Below are 22,501 nucleotides of genomic sequence, written 5' to 3'. Positions count from 1 at the left end.
GATTATTTTAAAAAAAATAAAAGTTGTTGGGATAAAAATGTTAACAATAATTGCAATCTTTGTAGTTGGGGTACTTTTACTTTTTACTCAAAAAGTATTACTTTAGACAATAACCCCCTCCTTTACTAATGCGTACCACGGGTTATAGCGCCGGCAATTGCTCTGACGCGCATAGGAATTCAATGAGCGTCGGAGCAGTTGCTGCTGCTGCCGGCACTAAAACCCGCGCTAAGCGTTAGTAAAGGAGGGGGTAACTTTTTTTACCTTCACTTACTCCCCCTTTTTACAAAACCATAGCACGTTTTTTAGCGCTGGCTGCAGCAGTAACAGCTCTGACACTCATCAAGTTCCTATGCATGTTGGAGCAATTCCTAAGAGAATCAGAGCTGTTACCACCACGGCCAGCGCTAAAAACCACGCTACAGTTTTGTAAAAAAAAGGGGGGGTTAATGTGTTCTTCGCTGTACTTTAGTATTTAGTATTACGCCTACTTTAGTATTAAAATATACATTTATTTTTACCTTTACTTAAGTATTTTGAACACTGGATCTGAGCTGGGCTACTGAGAATGCATATAAAAATTAAATGTAAGCTATGGGGTTCATAATAAAAAAAAAAAAGTCTAAAAAGTGCCCTAAATGGCTACTTGGATGATCAAAAAGCCTGATCGTCCAAGTATCCATAACAAAAAGCTGGTTTTTAGACGTATCTAAAACCAGCTTAGGCCTTTCCCCTGCCACTAAATGCACAGAGAGAAAAGAGGCATGTTTAGAGGAGGGGAAAGGGCGGGCGGTGTGCGGGAGGTGGGCCGACCTACACCTAGGCGTGCAGCAGGTATAACCAAAACCTTAGGCAGGTTGCCTAGTCAGCACTTATACCTTTTTGACTTAGACGAAGTCAAAACAGGTCTAAGTGCCGAAAAAGGGGCCGCTGAGCAGATGGACCGCTGGCGCGATCAGTTCAGCGCCCGGCAACCTACCCACCCATCCACCGCAACCATCGCGGCAGGAGAGATGCCTCATCTCCCCTACCATGATGCGATCACCCCTCTACCCAAACTGCCGCGACCCACGGCAGGAGAGATGGGTTGGGCCCATGTGCTTAAGGCCCCGCCCACAGGAGGAGCCTAAGGCTCCCAGGCCTATTCTGATTGGCCCAGGTGCCTCAGGCCCCACCTGTGGGTGAGGTTTCAGCCTCCTGGGAAAAATCTGGCCCCATTCTGGAGCCGGCTGGCCTGCCAGACGGGCGGGCTAGGCACCCGTTTGTCCGGCCAATGATTTGAGGTATGGGAAAGGGGGTTGGGGTCGGCGGGGGGGGGGTCGCGGGTTGGCGGGGGGGCGGATGTTGGGGGGAGGAGGGTTGTGTAGAGGGCAGGAGGGCCTGGGATCCCTCCTGCCTGTATTGTAGTGGGGGGTGGGGGATAGTGGGGGTCCGCCTGGGCAGGAGTGGTTGGGCTCCCTCCTGCCCGATCATGTAGAGGGGTGGGAGCGAGAGGTCAGGAGGGCTTGGGCTCCCTCCTGCCCTGAACGTAATCATCAGGGGGGGGGGGGGGCGGATCACTGTGGCCAGGAGGGCTTGGGCTCTCTCCTGGCCCGATGTTGTCGCCGTGTGCCGCGGGTGCCCAGGGCAGGAGGGCTTGGGTTCCCTCCTGCCCGACCGTAATCAGGAGGGGGGGTTAGGGATCGTGGGGCAGGAGGGCTTGGGTTCCCTCCTGCCCCGATGTCGTGGGGAAGGGGGGGGTTGGTGTGGATTCTGTAACCGGTGTTGTTTTTGACAGACACCGGTTACAGACTCCAGCTTTTAGGCAAAGGACTGGCTCTTCCTTTGCCTAAAAGCCCTTGTGTTGGACGTATGGGGCTTAGGCGTTTTTTATGGGGTATAAGTGTAGACGTCGTTTGGGTACAAGTGTAGACATAGTGGTGGTCTGGGCGTTTAAACAGCTGAATGTAGAGGCAGGCCATTATCAAAACAAGGACGTTTGTTTTGGTTATGGACACTTTCCCTGCTTCTGCTTTCAATGTTTAAGGCCTTAGGCCAAAAAGAGACTTAGACTTTTTTTTTATTATGCCCCTCCACGTATTTAAAAATTATAAGGCAGCCATACCATTCAATATTGATTTCAATAAGTTTTCATATTAAATATGCCATGGAATATACATTTCTACCAACATTTTCAGCACTGATCAGAGGGATTTATTTTTGAAGTATATACAATATACTGTACTTACTCAATTACTTCGTCTATGGTTTTTGTAATGATTTGCTTCACAGTTTCAACATCTTTAAGGGCAATGCCCTCTAGGCCTACACTAAAATATGCCTCTTTTGTGCTTTCATTGTACCTGCAATAAAACACATATGTATTAGTTCAAGGTATATGAACCATTCACATCAAGCAAGCAAAAAACAACAGCAACATGTGTATAAGATGAGTATGTCAAATCAGAAGGCACATCTTTTCCCCAAACAAAACTAAACGAGCCAAATGCTCTTGAGTTAGGGTTTCTTATCGTGACTAAAACATTCCTAAGTACTTAGATACTCAGTATGGCTTTTATCTGTATTAAGGATTACTGTTATTCTGGAGACTTAGGGGTAGCCTGGAAAAAGTTCTCATCTGTTGAGCTTAAAGGTCCATTAAAATCAGTTTTGACTGATTATAGGGTTAACTTTAACAGCCACTTGTGCCACTTAGAATAGTTGTAGGCTAAGGCACTCATATAACGTAATAGGTGAATGGTGAATCTACCCCCCCCTGAATAGTGTCTTTGCACAAGCTAAGTACTTTTAGCATATATTTATTTGAAAAGGCTAAATTATTTCTTAAAACATTTATAATAATATTCACACTGGATCCGATGACGAGTGGGAGCATAAAGCCCAGCACAATGAGATGGTTTGAGTGCGTGGTGGTCCGCTGAAGACCAGTAAAGCCTAAAAATATTATTGAATGAAGTATGGCAAAACTGTGAGATAACATCTTGCAGCTGCTTATCTTTACTTAGAATAGTTGGATATGCTCCTTCTAAAACTGCCTTCAGATCACACATATTTAAAACTAAGGGCTCAGAAATGTGAAGGGCAATTCTAACAGGGTGCTTGGTAGGAGCTTCATCTATAAAGAAAAGTGCTTTCCTTTCCTTTATAGAATACTAGCTTAATTACATTACATTAGTGATTTTTATTCCACCATTACCTTGCAGTTCAAGGCAGATTACAGAAGAGGATTTCTGGACATGTCCAGAGGTGTTACAGAGAAGAGCAGATTGCTTCAGATGATTGAAATGTTTCATACGGTGTTAGTTAGTCTTCATGAATTTCTTGAATAGCAGGGTTTTTATTTCTTTTCTGAAAGTTTTGTTGTCTGGGGTCACGATTAATAAGTAACACAGATGCATCAATGTATGCAAGTTCCACTTACCTGCAGGGTATATACTAGACAAGATGTGCATGTTCTTAGACAGGAATTTGGCATGTATGTGCATTTGTGCACACATATGCAAAGTACCACTAAACATAGAGGCAGATCTAGATATTGTCGCTATCACAGAGACATGGTTCAGTGAATCACATGGATGGGATGCAAACATACCGGGATATAATCTTTTTAGGAAGGACAGAGATGGTCAAACAGGTGGAGGAGTAGCTCTCTATGTAAAGATCAATATCCAAGCGACCGAAATGCAAGGGACCTGGGGAGAGGAAGAAACGATATGGATTGCTCTGAAAAGAGAAGATGGAACTTCTATCTACGTGAGTGTAGTCTACAGACCTCCGACTCAATCGCAGCAAATTGATAAGGATCTGATTGTGGATATCCAAAAGTTTGGAAGGAAAGAGGAGGTTCTGCTGTTGGGAGATTTCAACCTGCCGGATGCGGACTGGAATGTTCCGTCTGCAGAATCGGAAAGAAGTAGGGAGATTGTGGATGCCTTTCAAGAGGCTCTGCTCAGGCAAATGGTGACGGAACCCACAAGAGAAAAAGCGATATTGGATTTGGTCCTCACAAATGGAGAGAGTATCTCTAATGTTCGAGTGGGTACTCAACTGGGAAGTAGTGATCATCAAACGGTTTGGTTTGATATAACGGCTAAAGTGGAGAGCGGCCGCACGATACTTAAACGCGGCCACACGATAGATTTCAAACGTATGGACTTTAATGCAATGGGAGAGTACCTGAAGAAAGAGTTGTTAGGATGGGAGGACATAAGAGAAGTGGAAAGACAGTGGTCTAAGCTGAAAGGAGCGATAAAAATGGCTACAGACCTTTATGTGAAGAAAATCAATAAAAACAAGAGAAAAAGGAAGCCGATATGGTTCTCCAACCTAGTAGCTGAGAAAATAAAGGCGAAAGAGTTGGCGTTCGTGAAATATAAAAAAAACCCAAGAAGAGGAGAGCAGAAAGGAATACAGGGTGAAACTGAAAGAAACCAAGAGAGAGATACGTTTGGCGAAAGCACAGGCAGAAGAACAAATGGCTAAAAATGTAAAAAAGGGAGACAAAAATTTTTTCAGATGTATTAGTGAAAGGAGGAAGGTGAAAAATGGAATTGCTAGGCTAAAAGATGCTGGGAACCAATATGTGGAGAGTGATGAGGAGAAAGCGAATGTGCTAAACAAATACTTCTGTTCTGTGTTCACAGAAGAAAATCCTGGAGAAGGACCGAGATTGTCTAGCAAAGTTACACGAGAAAATGGAGTAGATTCTGCGCCGTTCACGGAGGAGGGTGTTTATGAGCAACTTGAAAAACTGAAGGTGGACAAAGCGATGGGACCAGACGGGATCCATCTCAGGATACTAAGGGAGCTCAGAGAGGTTCTGGCGAGTCCTATTAAAGACTTGTTCAACAAATCTCTGGAGACGGGAGTGATTCCTGGGGATTGGAGGAGAGCGGATGTGGTCCCTATTCATAAAAGTGATCTCAGGGATGAAGCAGGAAACTACAGGCCGGTGAGCCTCACTTCAGTTGTTGGAAAAATAATGGATGTGTTGCTGAAAGAAAGGATAGTGTACTTCCTTGAATCTAATGGGTTACAGGATCCGAGGCAACATGGCTTTACAAAAGGTAAATCGTGCCAAACGAACCTGATTGAATTTTTTGATTGGGTAACCAGAGAGCTGGATCGAGGACATATGCTAGATGTAATTTACTTGGATTTCAGCAAAGCTTTTGATACAGTTCCTCATAGGAGGCTGTTGAACAAACTTGAAAGATTGAAGTTAGGATCCAAAGTGGTGAACTGGATCAGAAACTGGCTGTCGGACAGATGCCAGAGGGTGGTGGTTAATGGAAGTCACTCGAAGGAAGGAAAGGTGAGTAGTGGAGTCCCTCAGGGATCGGTGCTGGGGCCAATACTGTTCAATATGTTTGTGAGTGACATTGCTGAAGGGTTAGAAGGAAAAGTGTGCCTTTTTGCAGATGATACCAAGATTTGTAACAGAGTAGACACCGAAGAGGGAGTGGAAAATATGAAAAAGGATCTGCAAAAGTTAGAGGAATGGTCTAATGCCTGGCAACTAAAATTCAATGCAAAGAAATGCAGAGTAATGCATTTAGGGATTAATAATAGAAAGGAACCGAGGAGGAGGAGAAAAGCTGATATGCACGGACGGGGAGAGGGACCTTGGGGTGATAGTGTCCGAAGATCTAAAGGCGAAAAAACAGTGTGACAAGGCAGTGGCTGCTGCCAGAAGGATGCTGGGCTGTATAAAGGGAGGCGTAGTCAGTAGAAGGAAGAAGGTGTTGATGCCCCTGTACAGGTCATTGGTAAGGCCCCACTTGGAGTATTGTGTTCAGTTTTGGAGACCGTATCTGGCGAAGGACGTAAGAAGACTTGAGGCGGTCCAGAGGAGGGCGACGAAAATGATAGGAGGCTTGCACCAGAAGACATATGAGGAGAGACTGGAAGCCCTGAATATGTATACCCTAGAGGAAAGGAGAGACAGGGGAGATATGATTCAGATGTTCAAATACTTGAAGGGTATTAACGTAGAACAAAATCTTTTCCAGAGGAAGGAAAATATTAAAACCATAGGACATAATTTGAGATCGAGGGGTGGTAGATTCAGGGGCAATGTTAGGAAATTCTACTTTACGGAGAGGGTGGTGGATGCCTGGAATGCGCTCCCGAGAGAGGTAGTGGAGAGTAAAACTGTGACTGAGTTCAAAGAAGCGTGGGATGAACACAGAGGATTTAGAATCAGAAAATAATATTAAATATTGAACTAAGGCCAGTACTGGGCAGACTTGCACGGTCTGTGTCTGTATATGGCCATTTGGTGGAGGATGGGCTGGGGAGGGCTTCAATGGCTGGGAGGGTGTAGATGGGCTGGAGTAAGTCTTAACAGAGATTTTGGCAGTTGGAACCCAAGCACAGTACCCGGTAAAGCTTTGGTTGCTTGCCCAGAAATAGCTAAGAAGAAAAAATTAAAAAAATTTAAATTGAATCAGGTTGGGCAGACTGGATGGACCATTTGGATCTTTATCTGCCGTCATCTAATATGTTACTATGTGTATGTAAAAGGTTAGCACCTACTTTTACATGGTAGCACAGAATAGGCAGAACTGGCATTTGTGAGCCTGCGTATTCTATTTCATACTAGCATCCCCTCCCCCCAAAATTATTCCTGCTTCAAAGCAGGTTTACATAGTTTTATTTAAAAAAAAAAATACAGGTGCATGTTCTGTCTTTATAAAATAGATGCAACATATGTGCCTTCATCCACCCTCCATCTGACTACTATTCCATCTATGGTTTCCTCTTTCCTTAATTCCACAGGTTACTAATTAAACACAATCCTCAGTTCAAAATGGTTTCTAATTTTAATTGCATCCATGGGCTAGTGCCTACTTACCTTCCCATCCTCATATCACACAACTTTTGCTGCTCACATAAGCATCATACAAGTCTTATAGGCATTTTATTATTTTATTTCATTTTATATGTTTGCAATGAACTCACATGTAGAGAGTTGCGTGGGGTCAGGAATTCCCACCCGTCCTCCCCTAAAAGTTACCTGTCCCCATAAAAAGCAGCAATTACTACAGAAAGTTTTGATTTTTTTTTTTAAGTCTTAGTTTATTTAAACCAACAATAAAAAACAATATAAACAAATAACAGTGAATAGAAATAAGAGATGCATACATCACTGGAAAGAATTAGAATAGACAGTGACTAGAAAAGAAGCAACATTACTTCAGTGCACTTACTTTTTACAAGTGTAGAGTCTCACTACTGCTCACGCTGGCTTCCGAAGGAATCCTCCTTTTCCTCCTTTCGATTTTCAAATCCTCTCGGTCGCGCCATTGCCGCAACAGCTTCTGAAGCTGGTCTCCTCCTCGGGTCTCTCTCTCATTCGCCAGTATCAGGCGGCTAACTAAATGCAGGTTGTCTTCCCGCTCTAGCCTGACACCTCTCAACAAATCAGCAGCAACACTCTCTGTGTGCCTATCTGCTGAGCTCACTGCCTACGTGCTGAGCTCACTGCTCAGCATAGCTGTTCCCACTGTGGTACCAGACCCGGATCAGTCTCATCTTTATCATCATTAGGTAGGCCTCGGGATAGGAACCCCAGGTCCAGACCCGTGGGAGCCCCTTGGGCGTCCCGTTGACCTCGGGGGGAGTCCTGTGAGAGTCCGGTAGACATGGGATTCCCGCGATTCCCATTCCCATGCAGACCTCTACTCACAAGTAATAACTTGTTACAGGAAAAACAGAAAAGCATAAAATACAGAAATAATTCTTAATTTAAAGTAACATTTTCTTCCTTAGACCACAAATGGGGGAGCGACACAAAATTATTTTAATTTATTTATTTATAAGTTTTTCATATTCATATATAAGCATATGATATACCTGAATATAGATTCAACAAAAGAAGAAAAAAAAATATGGTGAAAACTTCCTCCACTTCAGAAAACTAAATTATTATTTAAAGGCCACAATCTTTAGAGGCCAAAGGAAGAAAACTACTTAATAGAAACTTAGAACATCTTCCAAAGGGACAGCATTAGGGGTGTTAAATTTTTTCCACCAAATGATACACAACATTTTGCAGGAAATTTTAAAATTTTAAAATAAAAGTAGCATTCAGAGTGAGAACTCTAGGCCAGTGTTTCTCAACTTAGTCCTGGAGTACCCCCTTGCCAGTCAGGTTTTCAAGATATCCACAATGAATATGCATGAAAGAAATTTGCATATAATGGAGGCAGTGTATGCAAATCAAGTTTATGTTTTACTAAGGTGCACCATGGGCTCCTTTTATTAAGGTACTCTAGCATTCTTAGTGCGCGCTAAAGATTAGCGCACACTACCCACATGCTAAACAAAAAATACTAACGCAAGCTCTATGGAGGCATTAGCGTATAGCATGTGCAATATTGTAGCACGCGCTTAGCGCGTATTAAAACGCTTAGCGCACCTTTGTAAAAAGAGCCCTTTGTGTTTTAGTGTGCACTAAATATACATGTGCGCTAACCTCCAATGAATCTATAGAGTAGCATGCACATGTTAGTGTTTAGCATGTGGTTAGCGCGGCTAAAACGCTTAGCGCACCTTTGTAAAAGGAGTCCTAAATGTGGATATCCTGAAAACCTGACTGGCAAGGGGGTACTCCAGGACCAAGTTGAGAAACACTGCTCTAGGCCAATAAATCACAAAATCTTTTCTTCTTCTTTGTGAAACTTGAAATATATCAGGAAATAGACGAATTGCTGAACCAAAAAATCGCTCATTTATATTTCTGAAATAAGTCCGAAGAACTAAATCTCTATCATATTCTAAAGTGAATGTCATGATAAAGAGTGGTTCTTTCCACAACTTCCAGAGAGTTTTCCAAAAAATTAATTAGAATCATCTCTCCATGCATAGCTCCAATATTGGCAGTTGGAGTAGAGCTTCCTGGTTTATTCTTAATAGTGAAATATTGAGCTCTCAAATTAGGTGGTAAACTCTCTAATGGTATCAATAAAATCTCATGTAAATATCTTTGTACCATTTTAACAATTGACATGATTGGAGATCTAGGAAAGTTCAACATTCTCAAATTATTTTTCCTTTGGTAATTTTCCATATATTCCAATTTTTTAAAAAAAGCTCTCTTTAATAATATTTATTTCTAACTCCTTAAGTTGCTTCAGTTGTTCTTCATATTTTTTTAAAATATTCTTTGTGTTCCTGTAAGGTTTCACTTTGGGTATTCACCAAGGAGTTGATGGTACCACAATCACTTCTCAATACTGAGACAGCATTTTTTATAGTGAAAGAAAGTCTTTCAGTAGAAAATTTAGCCGTTGGTGGACACTTGTGTGGAGACTTTTCCAAGGAAATATCATAAGCCTCTGTGGTAGACTCAGAGAAGTTCTCAGATGAATCAGAGTATAAGTCAGAAGGATATGAAGGTCTTGGCATAGAAATGCGTTGATAAGATCGATGCTTACTTTGCGTCCAGTACCGGTCCGATGAGTAGAAAGAAGTATGATGTGAAGCTGGTTTTCTCTTTCAAGAACGAGAGAGCGCAAAGTTTTCTCTTCGAAGTATGCGAGGAGGAACGATACTCATTGGATTGTCGATGAAGAACTGGACCAGATCCTTAGGAATAACTGACAATGTTTTTCAATGGTTTCAGTCATATTTCTCTGAGCGTTCATCAAAGGTAGTATTCAAAAACTCATCTTCTTGGAGTTCAGCCATATAGATTGATTTGTAGATTTGTGACTTGGAATAGTTGTTAAATTACTTACATAACGCAATGTTTTCCATGTATCAGCTAATATTCTGTTATCTTTACTGTAGCTAGGCATTTTGATACTGAGCACATGGCAAAGGCGTAATGGATAGAGAATGACACGGTGACGGTTTACCCGCGGCCACCGCATTTAAGCCGCGGGTCACCGCCGAAAACGGGGAAGAAAACTAGCAGTCGCTGCGGTGACGGGGACAAGGCCATTCACCGACCGCGGAAACGGTGAACAGGTTTGTCCCCGCGGGCCAATGTACCCCCTTCTAGGAACCGCTATTTACCGCCCGACGCCCGATTCACCCCCCCAGCAGGACCGCTCGCACCCCCACCCCGAACGACCGCTCGCATGCGCTCCCACCCGCACCCGCGATCGGAGCAAGAGGGAGCCCAAGCCCTCTTGCCCGGCCGACTCCCCGACGTCCGATACATCCCCCCCCCGGCAGGACCACTCGCACCCCCACCCCGAAGGACCGCCGACTTCCCAACAATATCGGGCCAGAACGGAGCCCAAACCCTCCTGGCCACGGCGACCCCCTAACCCCACCCCGCACTACATTACGGGCAGGAGGGATCCCAGGCCCTCCTGCCCTCGACGCAAACCCCCCTCCCCCCCAACGACCGCCCCCCCAAGAACCTCCGACCGCCCCCCCAGCCGACCCGCGACCCCCCTGGCGACCCCCACGACCCCCCCACCCCCCTTCCCCGTACCTTTGGTAGTTGGCCGGACAGACGGGAGCCAAACCCGCCTGTCCGGCAGGCAGCCAACGAAGGAATGAGGCCGGATTGGCCCATCCATCCTAAAGCTCCGCCTACTGGTGGGGCCTAAGGCGCGTGGGCCAATCAGAATAGGCCCTGGAGCCTTAGGTCCCACCTGGGGGCGCGGCCTGAGGCACATGGGCCCAACCCGACCATGTGCCTTAGGCCGCGCCCCCAGGTGGGACCTAAGGCTCCAGGGCCTATTCTGATTGGCCCACGCGCCTTAGGCCCCACCAGTAGGCGGAGCTTTAGGATGGATGGGCCAATCCGGCCTCATTCCTTCGTTGGCTGCCTGCCGGACAGGCGGTTTTGGCTCCCGTCTGTCCGGCCAACTACCAAAGGTACGGGGAAGGGGGGTGGGGGGGTCGTGGGGGTCGCCAGGGGGGTCGCGGGTCGGCTGGGGGGGGCGGTCGTTGGGGGGAGGGGGGTTTGCGTCGAGGGCAGGAGGGCTGCAGTGCAGAACATAAGCCTTTCATTAAGACAATCCTGGTTCGCTTTTCCAAGTTAAAACAATTAGAAAAATATTTCTGGAGTGCTGTAATAAATTAAAATTAATAGTGCTCAGAACCCCCAAGGTAACTTCAGGCATCATTTTGAAGCTGGGGAGGGCGGTCGTTGGGGGGAGGGGGGTTTGCGTCGAGGGCAGGAGGGCCTGGGATCCCTCCTGCCCGTAATGTAGTGCGGGGTGGGGTTAGGGGGTCGCCGTGGCCAGGAGGATTTGGGCTCCCTCCTGGCCCGATATTGTTGGGGAGTCGGCGGTCCTTCGGGGGGAGGGATGTATCGGACGTCGGGGGGGGCATCAGGCTTTCAGGATGGGGACAGACCTTCAAGGGGGGACAGTGCAGGGAAGTCAGGGAATTTATATTAATTAATTTTTTCTCTGCGTGTTTTGTTTTTGTATAGTTATTAACTAATATTTAACTAAGTTTTAAAGTTTTAAAGAATGTTTCCTTTATACGTAAATAAAGAAAAGTGAATGGGATTGCAGTGGCGGTGACGGGGCGGTGAATGGGGTGGCAGTGGCGGTGACGGGGCGGTGAAGAGGATGGTGAGACGGGGACGGGGCGGTGACGGGGATGGTGAGACGGGGACGGGGCGGTGACGGGGATGGTGAGACGGGGACGGGGCGGTGACGGGGACCAATTTTTTCACCGTGTCATTCTCTAGTAATGGAGACACGAGTTGCCATTCTAACCACAACCAATCTGGAAGTTTTTCCATGAGCTCTGGGAGGACCCAATACATACCCTGGCGCAAAATATAGGCTTGATGGTACCTATAAAAATTGGGAAAATTTACCCCTCCCTCTGAATTTGGCCTTTGTAAAGATACCAAAGCCACTCTAGGAGTTTTACCCAGCCAAATAAATTTTATAAGAAAGGCTCGCCTGGAAGCATTGGATGATAGCAAGAATACGTTTATTAGAAAATGTTACCTCTAATGGTAAAATGCTTGAATTTTCAAAGTTGCAACATAAATATGGCCTTAATAAATCAGAAAGTTTTAGATGGTTGCAAATGAAGCATGCCATTCAGGCGGGGTTCCCTGACTGGAAAAACCTTAATAATCAAAATAGTAAGGAGTTCTTATGCTTTCAGATGGATTTCTTGGGTCACTAGGCCACCCAGTGGTATAAATTACTGACTGGATTTATTAAAAAGAAACCAAACACTGGTCTGAGAGACATTTGGAGCATTGAGATTAAGCATCAAATTACTGCGTCTCAATGGCCACAAATTTGGACTTGGAGGATGAGATGTACAGTGTCGGCATCTATGAGACAAACTTGTTTTTTTCTGTTACATGGAGCATTATGGACCCCTGTTCGGTTACAAAAATTGGATAGTTCTAAGTCTAATAAATGATGGCACTGTCATCTCGAAGCAGGGACTTTAGATCATTTATTATTCTATTGTCCATTTATTATGAATTTTTGGAAATCAATTTGGGACCAAATTAATTGTTTATTAGACAACCCAGTGGCATTATCATATGATACTGTGCTATTTGGTATGGCAATGAGAGCAAAAAACAGATTTCTATAAATAATAACAAATTATTACTTATAATGAATGGGGTTGCCATTCAACAAATTACGTATAATTGGAAAAATTGGAGTAGATTAAATTATAATTTTTGGTGGAGTTCTTTATGTCATTTTTATAAAATGGAGAGATTTATTGCAATATAGCGGGGATATTTCAGGAAATTTCAAGATGTGTGGGAGCCATTAACAAAGTATTGTACTGATTAGATGACAATTTTCCCCTTAAATTTACAAGTTCAATTGTGAGAGGGAGGAGGGGGTAATGTTATTGTTACTTATTGTATAAGGTATTGATTATATGATAGGAAAGGGTGGGAATGGTGGGAGATAAGAGCATATCATTTGTACCACTGATGATTATTAAGTGATATATTTATTGTTAATTTGTTTGGACATGTTGTCACACTTATTGTAAGTTTGAAAATGAATAAAGAATTTAAAAACAAACAAACCACCAACTCATCTTCTAATACAATCTCAACAAGCTTCAGCATTCCTCAAGGTTCAATTTTATCACTTTTATTGTTTAACATATTCTTAGTCTCCCTGTTAACTCTCAGTTAATCAGTCGGATTTACATCATTTGCATATGCAGATGATGTTCAACTTTTGTATCCTCTAGATTCAAATGCCACAGAAGAAATCTCATCAGTCAATGAGAAATTATTGAAAATTTACAAATGGCTACACGACAACAAACTAACTCTTAATACATCCAAAACAGAGGTTATGCTACTCCCATGGAGTGAAGGAAGTTTCAAAGGTTAAAATATTAGGGGTTATTCTGGACCAGAAATTGAATTATCATGAGCAAATAAGTTAATTGATTAGAAGCTGTTTTTACAGCCTACGGATGATTAGATTGTTATCCTCATTCTTTGATGAATCATCTTTGAATATTCTAATACACTTGTTAGTCATATAAAAAATGCCTTGTACAAGGTATTTTAAAGAAATACACAGATTACAAATAATACAAAACACTACAATAAAAATAATTACAAAAATGAAAAAATTTGATCATGTCACTCCCCTCTTAAAATAAGCACATTGGTTACCTGTAAATTATAGAGTCAGATACAAAATAGCACTACTGACATATAAAACGTTAATGAATAAAGCTCCTGCATTCTTAGAAAGACTTCTAATCCATTACATTCCTATAAGATCTTTAAGATTTGAGGATAAATCTTTCCTCTTCATTAAGATTCATTTACACGCGGAGTGACATGATCATCTCTGTTACAGCACCTCAAACTTGGAACTCGCTTCCAATTTATATTGGGGAAGAAAAATCACTTAGTAAATTCAAAGGTCTCTTAAAAAGCTGGCTCTTTAAGGATGCTTTCAGCTGAGATGCTTCAATTCTACAAAACTCAAACATTCTATAGTAGACTAAAATCCTTTAAATGAAAATTGAGTGGGTAACAATTCACTATCCTACTGTCTTAACCTCTATGTTCATTTTATTTTATTTATTTAATTGTAGTTAAACCTGTCTTCCCCTTGTGTCCTGTAGTGTCATAGTTTTATTTAACCCTGTTTTTATTATTATTTGTAAATCGCACTGGAATATGATATTGCGATCAAATCAAATTTTTAAATAAACTTGAAACTTGATCGATACCTAGACATGGAACGTTGATGTTGCTCCGGAGAAGCAGCTGCGGTACAGTAGGACCTGGTAGCCATGTAATTAGGTTGGACCGGTACTGAGGGAGTTGATACTGGGGTAACTCTGGCTTATCTGAAGACACAAGCGGTGCTGCAGTTTGAACCAAGGAGGGTGACCTCAATGAGAATACACACCTCGAGGTTGAGGCAACCCGGAAGGTAGTTGTCGCTGCTTGGTCGGCATCTAGAGACTCGATGCAAAAGTGACCTGCGACACTAGTTGAGAAGCTGGCGGCCTCTGAAGTGGCTTAGCAGCGGAGCGATGTCTCCTGACGCCGGTGTCAATGATTTTGATGACGAAGGTTTCTGATCGATGTCCATGCCAGTCCCGAAGAATCTGATTATCAAACATGTCTACAGGGTAGTAAACTGGGCACAAAATCCACCCGGTGTTCTGGGCTAAGAGACCGGAAGCACCAACTGTCAGAAGAGAGATTGGCCTTGGGCACCCTTCAGCACTTTTTTTTTTATGCCCATTAGTGGCCTGAAAAGGTCAAAAAGGCCATGTCAGCCAAATCAACGGCTGAGGAAAAACGAAAACCTTGGCGGTCAAAGCCCCCGAGGAAAAAAGAGAGGAAAAAATATTCCTCTTTTTCTTTAAAAAGAAGTAAACAAAGATAAGTTAAGAACAAAAGAAATAAACTCATGAGGAGGAAAGCAAATGGCATAAAACCAACAACTGAACAACATTCAGAGACATGACTTCTTAGCCGTGAGCAGCGTCGGGCGGGAAGGCACTGGCACATGCACGGTGTACGCAGTCCGCAAACTTTCTCAAGTTCTTAAAGTGGCGATGCACTTTTAAAAGTTGTCCGTATCAGGATGATGTCACCCACATGTAAGAATATGCTGCCTTCTTGTCTTGGGATAACTTAGTATATTTTATCACCAAAGGTTCAGAATGACCTTTAAGTTTGCCGTCATCTCTTTCATCTTTTATATTCAGTCAGGGTTAAAATAAAAATGCTTAAGTATACACAAGCCTCTGTTCTATCCTGAACAAATAATTTGCAAGGCTGCCTGGGAAACCAGCTATGCTTCATTTACTAAAACCTATTGGTGGGAGGGGGGAATAAAAAACAGCTCCAAGAAAGGATATAATTTGTTAAGGATGCTACTCACCCAGTGTCAGGAGAAAAACCAGTCCCAATGTTGGCGTCAATTAAAGCTTTATAGAAGGCAGAGTTTGGACCGGAGGTCAACAGCGAAGAGAGAAGACTAAGCGTGAAGGCTTCAGAAATATCTGTAATACTAAGGATGAAAAAAGTATCTTAATATAGAACTAATAACTTATATTTAGAGATCCTGTTATTTCCTCCTCATTTATATAAACAGTTTCTTACAGTTCTTTCTATAAAAATATTTGGGATTGCTTCAACACATCTCTCTCACAAACTGCCTCTGACACTTAAAGTTTATTACGCTACAAACTATGAACCACTAACACTTTCACATCAAAAATGAAATGTTATAAATAACAAATCTTATATATAAAGAGAGAACAGAAATGTAAAAATTTGGAGGGTCATTTTCAAAAGCATTTCAGTGCATAAAGCACTACTTTATGTGAATAAACAACAATATTGCTTACCTGTAACATGTTTTCTAAGGCATCAGGACTGCTCTCTCAGAGTTCAGAGCTTAAATGTAAAATCCCTCGAGTAATGGCCTCCTCAGATCCAAAGATTAAAACTGTGAGACAACTCTCATGAAAGTGGAGGTATTCTCTCCAGAATTACATAAAGACTGACCCGTACTTCTGGATTAAAGGCATGGTCCTATAATATTGCTTTTCTCTTTTTTTTTTTTTTTTTTTTAAACTTTTAAAAATACATTTCTAGACCGCAATAACTTCCAGATCGATGCGATTTACATCATCAAGAGACTGTGCATCACAGTGAAATACAACAGAAATATCATCTTCATTGCTTTTCTAAGAATTTTACAAAATGAGATGTCTTTTTAGTAGTTTTCGGAAATGCATATATGAAATTGATGAAGCAAACAAAATACTCAGTTCCGAATCCCAACTAGCAGCCTGAGATGCAATTGTTCGATGCAAAAATTTCTTGTAAAGATGTCCTCGTACTGGAGGGAACACAAACAATGAAGTGGACGAATCGCTTTAAACAATGTAAATTGTTTTAGTAAATAACCAGGTGCCAAACCATGTACGGCTTTATAACAAAGGGCTCCTTTTACTAAGGTGTACTAGCGTTTTTAGCAGACGCTGCCGATTAACACACGCTAACCCCCCGCTCTATGCATAAAACCTAACGCCATCTCCATGGTGGCATTAGTGTCTAGCGCGCGCTAAAACCGCTAGCGCAGCTTAGTAAAAGGAGCCCAAAGTGTCCCAAATTTAAACCAAAACCTGGTCTCAAAAGGCAACCAATGGAGTTGTCTGTAGTGTGGAGTAACATGATCTGATTTCTTCAAATCAAAATTTAGCCGCACAGCCACATTATGGATTGTGTGAAATCTATGCAAATTTGAATGAATACCTACCAAATGAACTGAATTACAGTAGTCCAGTATACTAAGTACCAGAGAACAGACCAGTATTCTGAATGCAATGGGACTAAAAAAATAAAAAGGCTTACTCGTGCGTAACGTTCCCTAATTAATGTGCACACTGCATTATGGAAGGTGGACTGCAACAGAACTATCACAGCTGCAGTAACTCATTTGATAAAAATATTGTAGCTGAGAGAAATATTTGGTATCTACAAGGTCAGGTAATTTGGTCGCTGTTTGTAAATGGCATACCGGCTCTATGATACAAAAAGATGAAACGGTTGCTTACAACTTGCTGAAGTAGCCTTCTAGAACCAGCGTATAACATTAAATATTGAGGAATTTTATTTCTTCATTTATTAATTTTGAGGCTTTGCACAAAAGGTAGAGAGGATTATAGCTACCCATGAAGGTGGGCGGTAAAAAGTTGTGAGGTGACTGAACGACGGATCACAGAATGCCTCAGAATGCTTGATATTAATAAGTGTTGCACCTGATCTGAATGTTTGAGGAATGGCAGTTCAAAGTTAGGACTAAGACAAAATTTCCAGAGATTCAAGAGGGCACCTCTATAAGTGAAACAAGGACCGGACATAAGTGTCAAAGTATATGGTGTGCAAACAAAAACAAACAAAAAAAATCCAACAGAACTGCAGTGGTATATCAAACAGCAAACGCAAAAGAGAACTGCAGAGATGATGTACAAAAAAATCCCCAAGCTTATGTTTAAGTTACAGGTATGAAAAGATGAATGCCGACATTTTAGGGCATTCTAAGATATTTAACTTAATTTGGGATCCATTAACATCTTTTGTACAATTGTTATAGTTCGTTTAGCCTTCTGTTATTGGTGTAATTCAGACACATCCGGTGGGGGTGGGGGGGGGATGTATCTTTAAGGTGATCTTTAAGGTAATTGTGGGGGGAGGGCATATATTGTTGTATTAAGGGAGCTTACAGTTTAGCTGTAAGCTGATAACAGTGGCTGAGCGAATCCTTATAACATAATTTCAGTGGGCTGGGGATGGAGGGGGGGTTGGAATGTGAGGGTTGGTAGTGGGGGCTAGAGGTTGGAAGGGATTGGTGGTTGGGGTGCTAGGACAGGAGGATTGGTTGTGAGGAAGGGCGAGGGGTGATTGGTGGAGGACTTGTGAGGATTAAGGGTGTATTTGGCGGGCAAAATCAGTATGGGAAGGGTGGGAGTGTGGGAAGAGGTGGGTAGGCAGGGTTAAATTTGTTAAACTCTTCTTGTGGTTTTTGTTACCTTGTTGTTGGTGTCTTTGCTTATGGTGTCGAAGTTTGTGCTGAGGGACGACAGCTGGTGTCCAGGTATTTAAGTTTTTTCTTTTCTTTATGGTGTGCTGCTCTTCGGCCTGTATTGTAGTTTTTTGTCGCGCATAATTGGAACCGGAGAGGCGCGTGTGCGCGGAGCCGGCACTGCCTGAAGTGTGAAGGCGGCTCCGGCGGTGCAAGGGTGTTTTTCGGCATTGTGGGGGGCGACGCGCGTGTGCCGGGAGCTGTTGTTGACAGGCCCTCTGTAAGGAGATATTCAGCCCGTGCGTTTTTTCTGCTCCTTCGGTCGGCTGTGGAGGTGTCGGGAGCTGGCAGTGTGACGTCGCAGGACCGGCATTTGTGAGCATAGCACACAGCAAGGTTTGTTTCTGTTCTGCTTGCTTGTTGTGCTGCTGGGGGGTGCCGCGTGTTGCAGGGAACCTAGCTGGGAAGGCAGTCTGTGCAGGCAAGGGCTGTTTGATCCGGCGGGGTGTGTATTCAGCTGTGCTGCGTGCCTTGGGGTGAGTGGCTGCTTCCTTTTCTGTTGCCAGGGCATCGCGAGTTTCCTGGGGCCGGCACTACACGACGTGCGGCATTAGGGCTTTTCCTGGATTATTGACAACGGTGCCGCAAGTTTTTGTGAGCTGGTGTGGCCTGCCGGCCTGGTTGGGTCGGGCTCGTGCGTCGTTTCTGTGCAGTCCAGTGGAGGGGAGCTGACGTGTGAGCACTGAGATGATCGGGTAAGCCTTTTATCAGCTTATTTGTTGTCTGGTACACCGGGTGTCTGTGAGCTGTGGTTCTGTGCAAAGTTGCAGTCTTTTTGCTTCCTGCTGTGTGGGTTTCTTTGGTGTGTGTAATTTTCCTGCCAGGGGTTCTAGCCTGCTTCTTCCTTTTTGTAAGGCTCTTTGTGTGTGTATGTTTGGGGGGCTTTTGGGGGGGGGAGGTGTTGGGTTAGTAGTGTGGGGGTTGGGTTGCTGTGTGGTTGAGGTGTGTGTGTGGTGAGAGTGCTTTGGGTGGGGTGGGCTAGTTTGGGGCACTGTTCTTGCACATTAGTGGTGCAGGTTTTCTATTTTGTCCTGTTATGGCTCCTAGGAAGCCGCGTAATGCTAGAGGGGGCTCTTCAGCAAAACGGGGTTCCGCGGCTATAAGGGGCTCTTCAGCAGCAAGGGGATCTTCCGCTAGGGGGGCCCGTAGGGGTCAATCTATCATGGTGGGTGCCGTTCCCAGTGCTGCTGCGGCTGGGACGCCACGGCGTGGTGCCCGTGCAGCTGTTCGAAGAGGTGTTGGGCCTCGCAGAGGTGGGGCTCATGGTGTCCAGATCCCTGTTACACGGACCCCTGTGGTGTCAGCTTCTTCTCAGCCTGGTCCATCATCTGTGGTGGCTCCTGCTACTGTTGATCATTCTGGTGAGTCTCTTGGGGTTTTGATGGATGTTTTGTCTGGTGTGGGTGCTGCCGAGTCTGGGAGTGGGGTGGCACAACGGGGGCACTCAGGGGTGCGTCCGGCGGCTCGATCTGTGGCGAAGCGTTTGCGGGATAAAAATTTTTTGAAATGTCTTCAGCATGTTGTGAAACGGTTAGATGTGGACAAGAAGCGGCGTCGGAGGGTTCCTGCTGATCCTATGGCTGTTTGGCAGTCATCGGATTCCTGGGATTCCTCGGAGGTTTCTTCTGGTGCCTCTTCCTCATCTGAGAGTGGTGCTGCAGATGGACCTTCGGCTCAGTCGGTGGATTTGGGAGTGTGTGTCCCGCCGTCCATGCCTGTGTCGAGTGGTTCTGCTGGTGCAGCTGCTCAGATGATGCGTCGTGGACATACCTTATGCGAAATTGCACCCTTAGACTGTAGTATTTCTAAGAAATTGCGGGAAAAAATATTGAAGGGCAAGTATGTGGATGTTTTTTCTTTGTTGGAAAAGGAGCAGGGTACGTTGGATAAGAAAAAAGATACTAGTAAGGCTGATGGGCAGCGTAGTCGTTTTCGTGTGCCTAGAACCATTATGAATTGGTTGTTGGGTTTTAATATTTATGCTTCTGTGGTTGGGGCAGCACGGCCTGGGTTGTATGCAGGCTTGTTGAAATATTCTGAAAAATTTTGCGGGCGTTTCGGATTTATGGTGGATGGTCATGGTTAAACTATGATGAACAATTTCAGAAAAGTTTGGCTACTGACAAATCATGGGTGTGGGGGTATAGGGATGTGGATTTATGGCTTGCAGAGATGACGCAGGCTCGTGCTGGTTCCTTTCGTTTTGGGGGGGGAGCTGGCTCTGCTGTCGCAGGAGGGCCCTCAGTTAGTGGGGTCTCCACCTCTTTTGGTTCCCGGGTGCCCCTTGGTAATTCCGGACAGAGACCTTTGGGTTACCTGGGTCGCGGGTTGCCGTGGGAACCTTCTGTTTCCAGTTTAATGCCGGGTGCTGTGACCGAGCGGTCTATAAATTCAGACATCGGTGTAGTCAATGTTCCGGTGCCCACCCGGCCTTTCGTTGTTTCAGTGCTGGAGCCAGTGGTCGCGGGGCAGGGGTCCGGTCTGCCGGGACCTTTGGCGGGAGTTTGCCGGGTCAAAGCAGAGTCCCCAATTAATTTACCCATGCTTGATCTATGGCTCGATTTGTACCCTTTCGAGGATGTTGCTCAGCTGCTGGGAGAAGGTTTTCATTTTGGTTTTGTGATTCCTTTTGCTGGGCCACCCCTTGCTCATCATTGTCGTAATTCTCCTTCAGTTGAACAGCATGTGGAGGTGGTTCGTGTTAAGTTGCAGAAGGAGTTGGAGTTGGGGAGGATTGCTGGCCCATTTTCTTTTCTGCCTTTTCCAGACTTGGTACTATCACCTTTGGGTGTTGTGCCTAAAAAGGAGCCGGGCAAGTTCCGGCTCATTCATAATTTATCCTTTCCTTTGGGCTGTAGTGTGAATTCTTTTATTGACCCCCTTTTTTGTTCTGTACAGTATACCTCGTTTGATGTGGCCATTGCTATGCTGCGTAATCTGGGTCCGGGGGCGCTTTTGGCTAAGGCCGATATCGAGTCAGCATTTCGTTTACTTCCTGTGCATCCAGATTCTTTTTATTTGCTTGGTTTTCATTTTGAGCATCGCTTTTATTTTGACAAATGTATGCCAATGGGTTGCTCTGTTTCTTGTTCTTATTTTGAGGCATTTTCTACTTTTATTCATTGGGTTACTCAATGTGTTTCTGGCTGTGTGACTATTGTACATTATCTGGATGATTTTTTGTTTGGGGGTCCAGCTGGTTCTTCTCAGTGTGCCGACTTGGTGGTGGCTTTTCACGCAGTCACTCAGAATTTTGGGGTTCCCTTAGCATTGGATAAATCTGAAGGGCCAGCTACTTGCTTAGTTTTTCTGGGGGTTGAATTGGACTCTGTGCGTATGGAGTCTCGTTTGCCTGCTGTTAAGGTTGCTGCCTTGAGAGAGGCTATTCAGGCAGCGTTGCAGAAATCCAAATTGACATTGCGGGAAATTCAGTGGGACACTTTAATTTTGCTTCTCGGGTGATCCCGATGGGTCGGGTTTTTTGCCGTCGTTTGGCAATTTTGTCTCGGGGCTTGCGGAAACCGCATTTCCGTGTGCGCATTACACGGGGTGTGCGGGAAGATCTTCGGCTGTGGTCTCATTTTTTGGCTTGCTTTAATGGGGTTTGTGTGTGGCAGCAGGAGGAAGTTACATCAGTGGATTTACGTCTTTTTACTGATGCTGCGGCGGGCTTTGGTTTTGGCATTTACTTTGGGGGGTCGTGGTGTGCAGAAAGGTGGCCTGGGTGGTGGCGAGATCGGGATTGGTGTGATAATATTGCTTTGTTAGAGCTTTTCCTGGTCTTTGTGGCTACGGTTCTTTGGGGGCCCAAGTTGGCTAACAGGAGAGTGGTGGTTTTTTCTGATAACATTGCTATTGTGCAGGCGCTTAATGCTCAATCTGCTCATTGTCCATTATTGGTTGAGCTTTTGCGGCTCATTGTTTTGCGTTGTTTACAGCTTAATACCACACTCTCTGCTAAGCATGTTCCTGGTTTTTTGAATGAGATTGCTGATTCCTTATCTCGGTTTCAGTGGGCCCGTTTCCGGGCTTTGGTACCTGCAGCGGACGAAGAACCCATGGTCATGCCTGTCACACTGTGGACCTGTTTGCTGGATCGTTGGGAGAGTTACTGAGGAATTCCTTGGCTGAGAATACATGGAATTCTTATTGGTCTGGCTGGAGCCGTTACCTGAGGTTTTTGGAAGCCACATCTGCATTGGGTGTTCCGCCCTTTTCGGTATCTCTCCTGGTACACTTCTTGCTTTTTTCTCAGCAACGGGGCTGGTCTGTTGGGGTAGTTCGTGCCTCTTTGGCCAGTGTTGCTTTTTTGGCTCAGCTGCTCGGCTATCCGAATCCTTGTGCCTCATTTTTAGTGAAGAAATTGTGGGTTGGCTTTCAGCGCTCTATTCTTATTAGGCCTGTTAGGCCTGAGCGTTTGCCTATTTTACCACTTTTATTGCAGCAGT

General features: G+C 44.3%; 1 protein-coding gene across 1 annotated transcript in view; it reads right to left on the bottom strand.

Annotated features, from left to right (window-relative positions):
* PITRM1 (pitrilysin metallopeptidase 1) overlaps window positions 1-22,501 on the bottom strand; it is a 163,285-nt gene that overhangs the window by 84,750 nt on the left and 56,034 nt on the right. The window contains exons 10-11 of the mRNA XM_033931530.1: window positions 15,342-15,470; window positions 2,229-2,342 (exon numbers count right to left, since the gene is read on the bottom strand). Coding sequence (XP_033787421.1) covers window positions 2,229-2,342; window positions 15,342-15,470 — 243 coding nt within the window. The remainder of the gene's footprint in view (window positions 1-2,228; window positions 2,343-15,341; window positions 15,471-22,501) is intronic.

The sequence above is a fragment of the Geotrypetes seraphini genome, chromosome 2 (genome assembly GCF_902459505.1).
Source record: "Geotrypetes seraphini chromosome 2, aGeoSer1.1, whole genome shotgun sequence".
In the NCBI taxonomy this organism is placed as follows: domain Eukaryota; kingdom Metazoa; phylum Chordata; class Amphibia; order Gymnophiona; family Dermophiidae; genus Geotrypetes; species Geotrypetes seraphini.
This window is presented reverse-complemented; position numbering and strand designations above follow the sequence as displayed.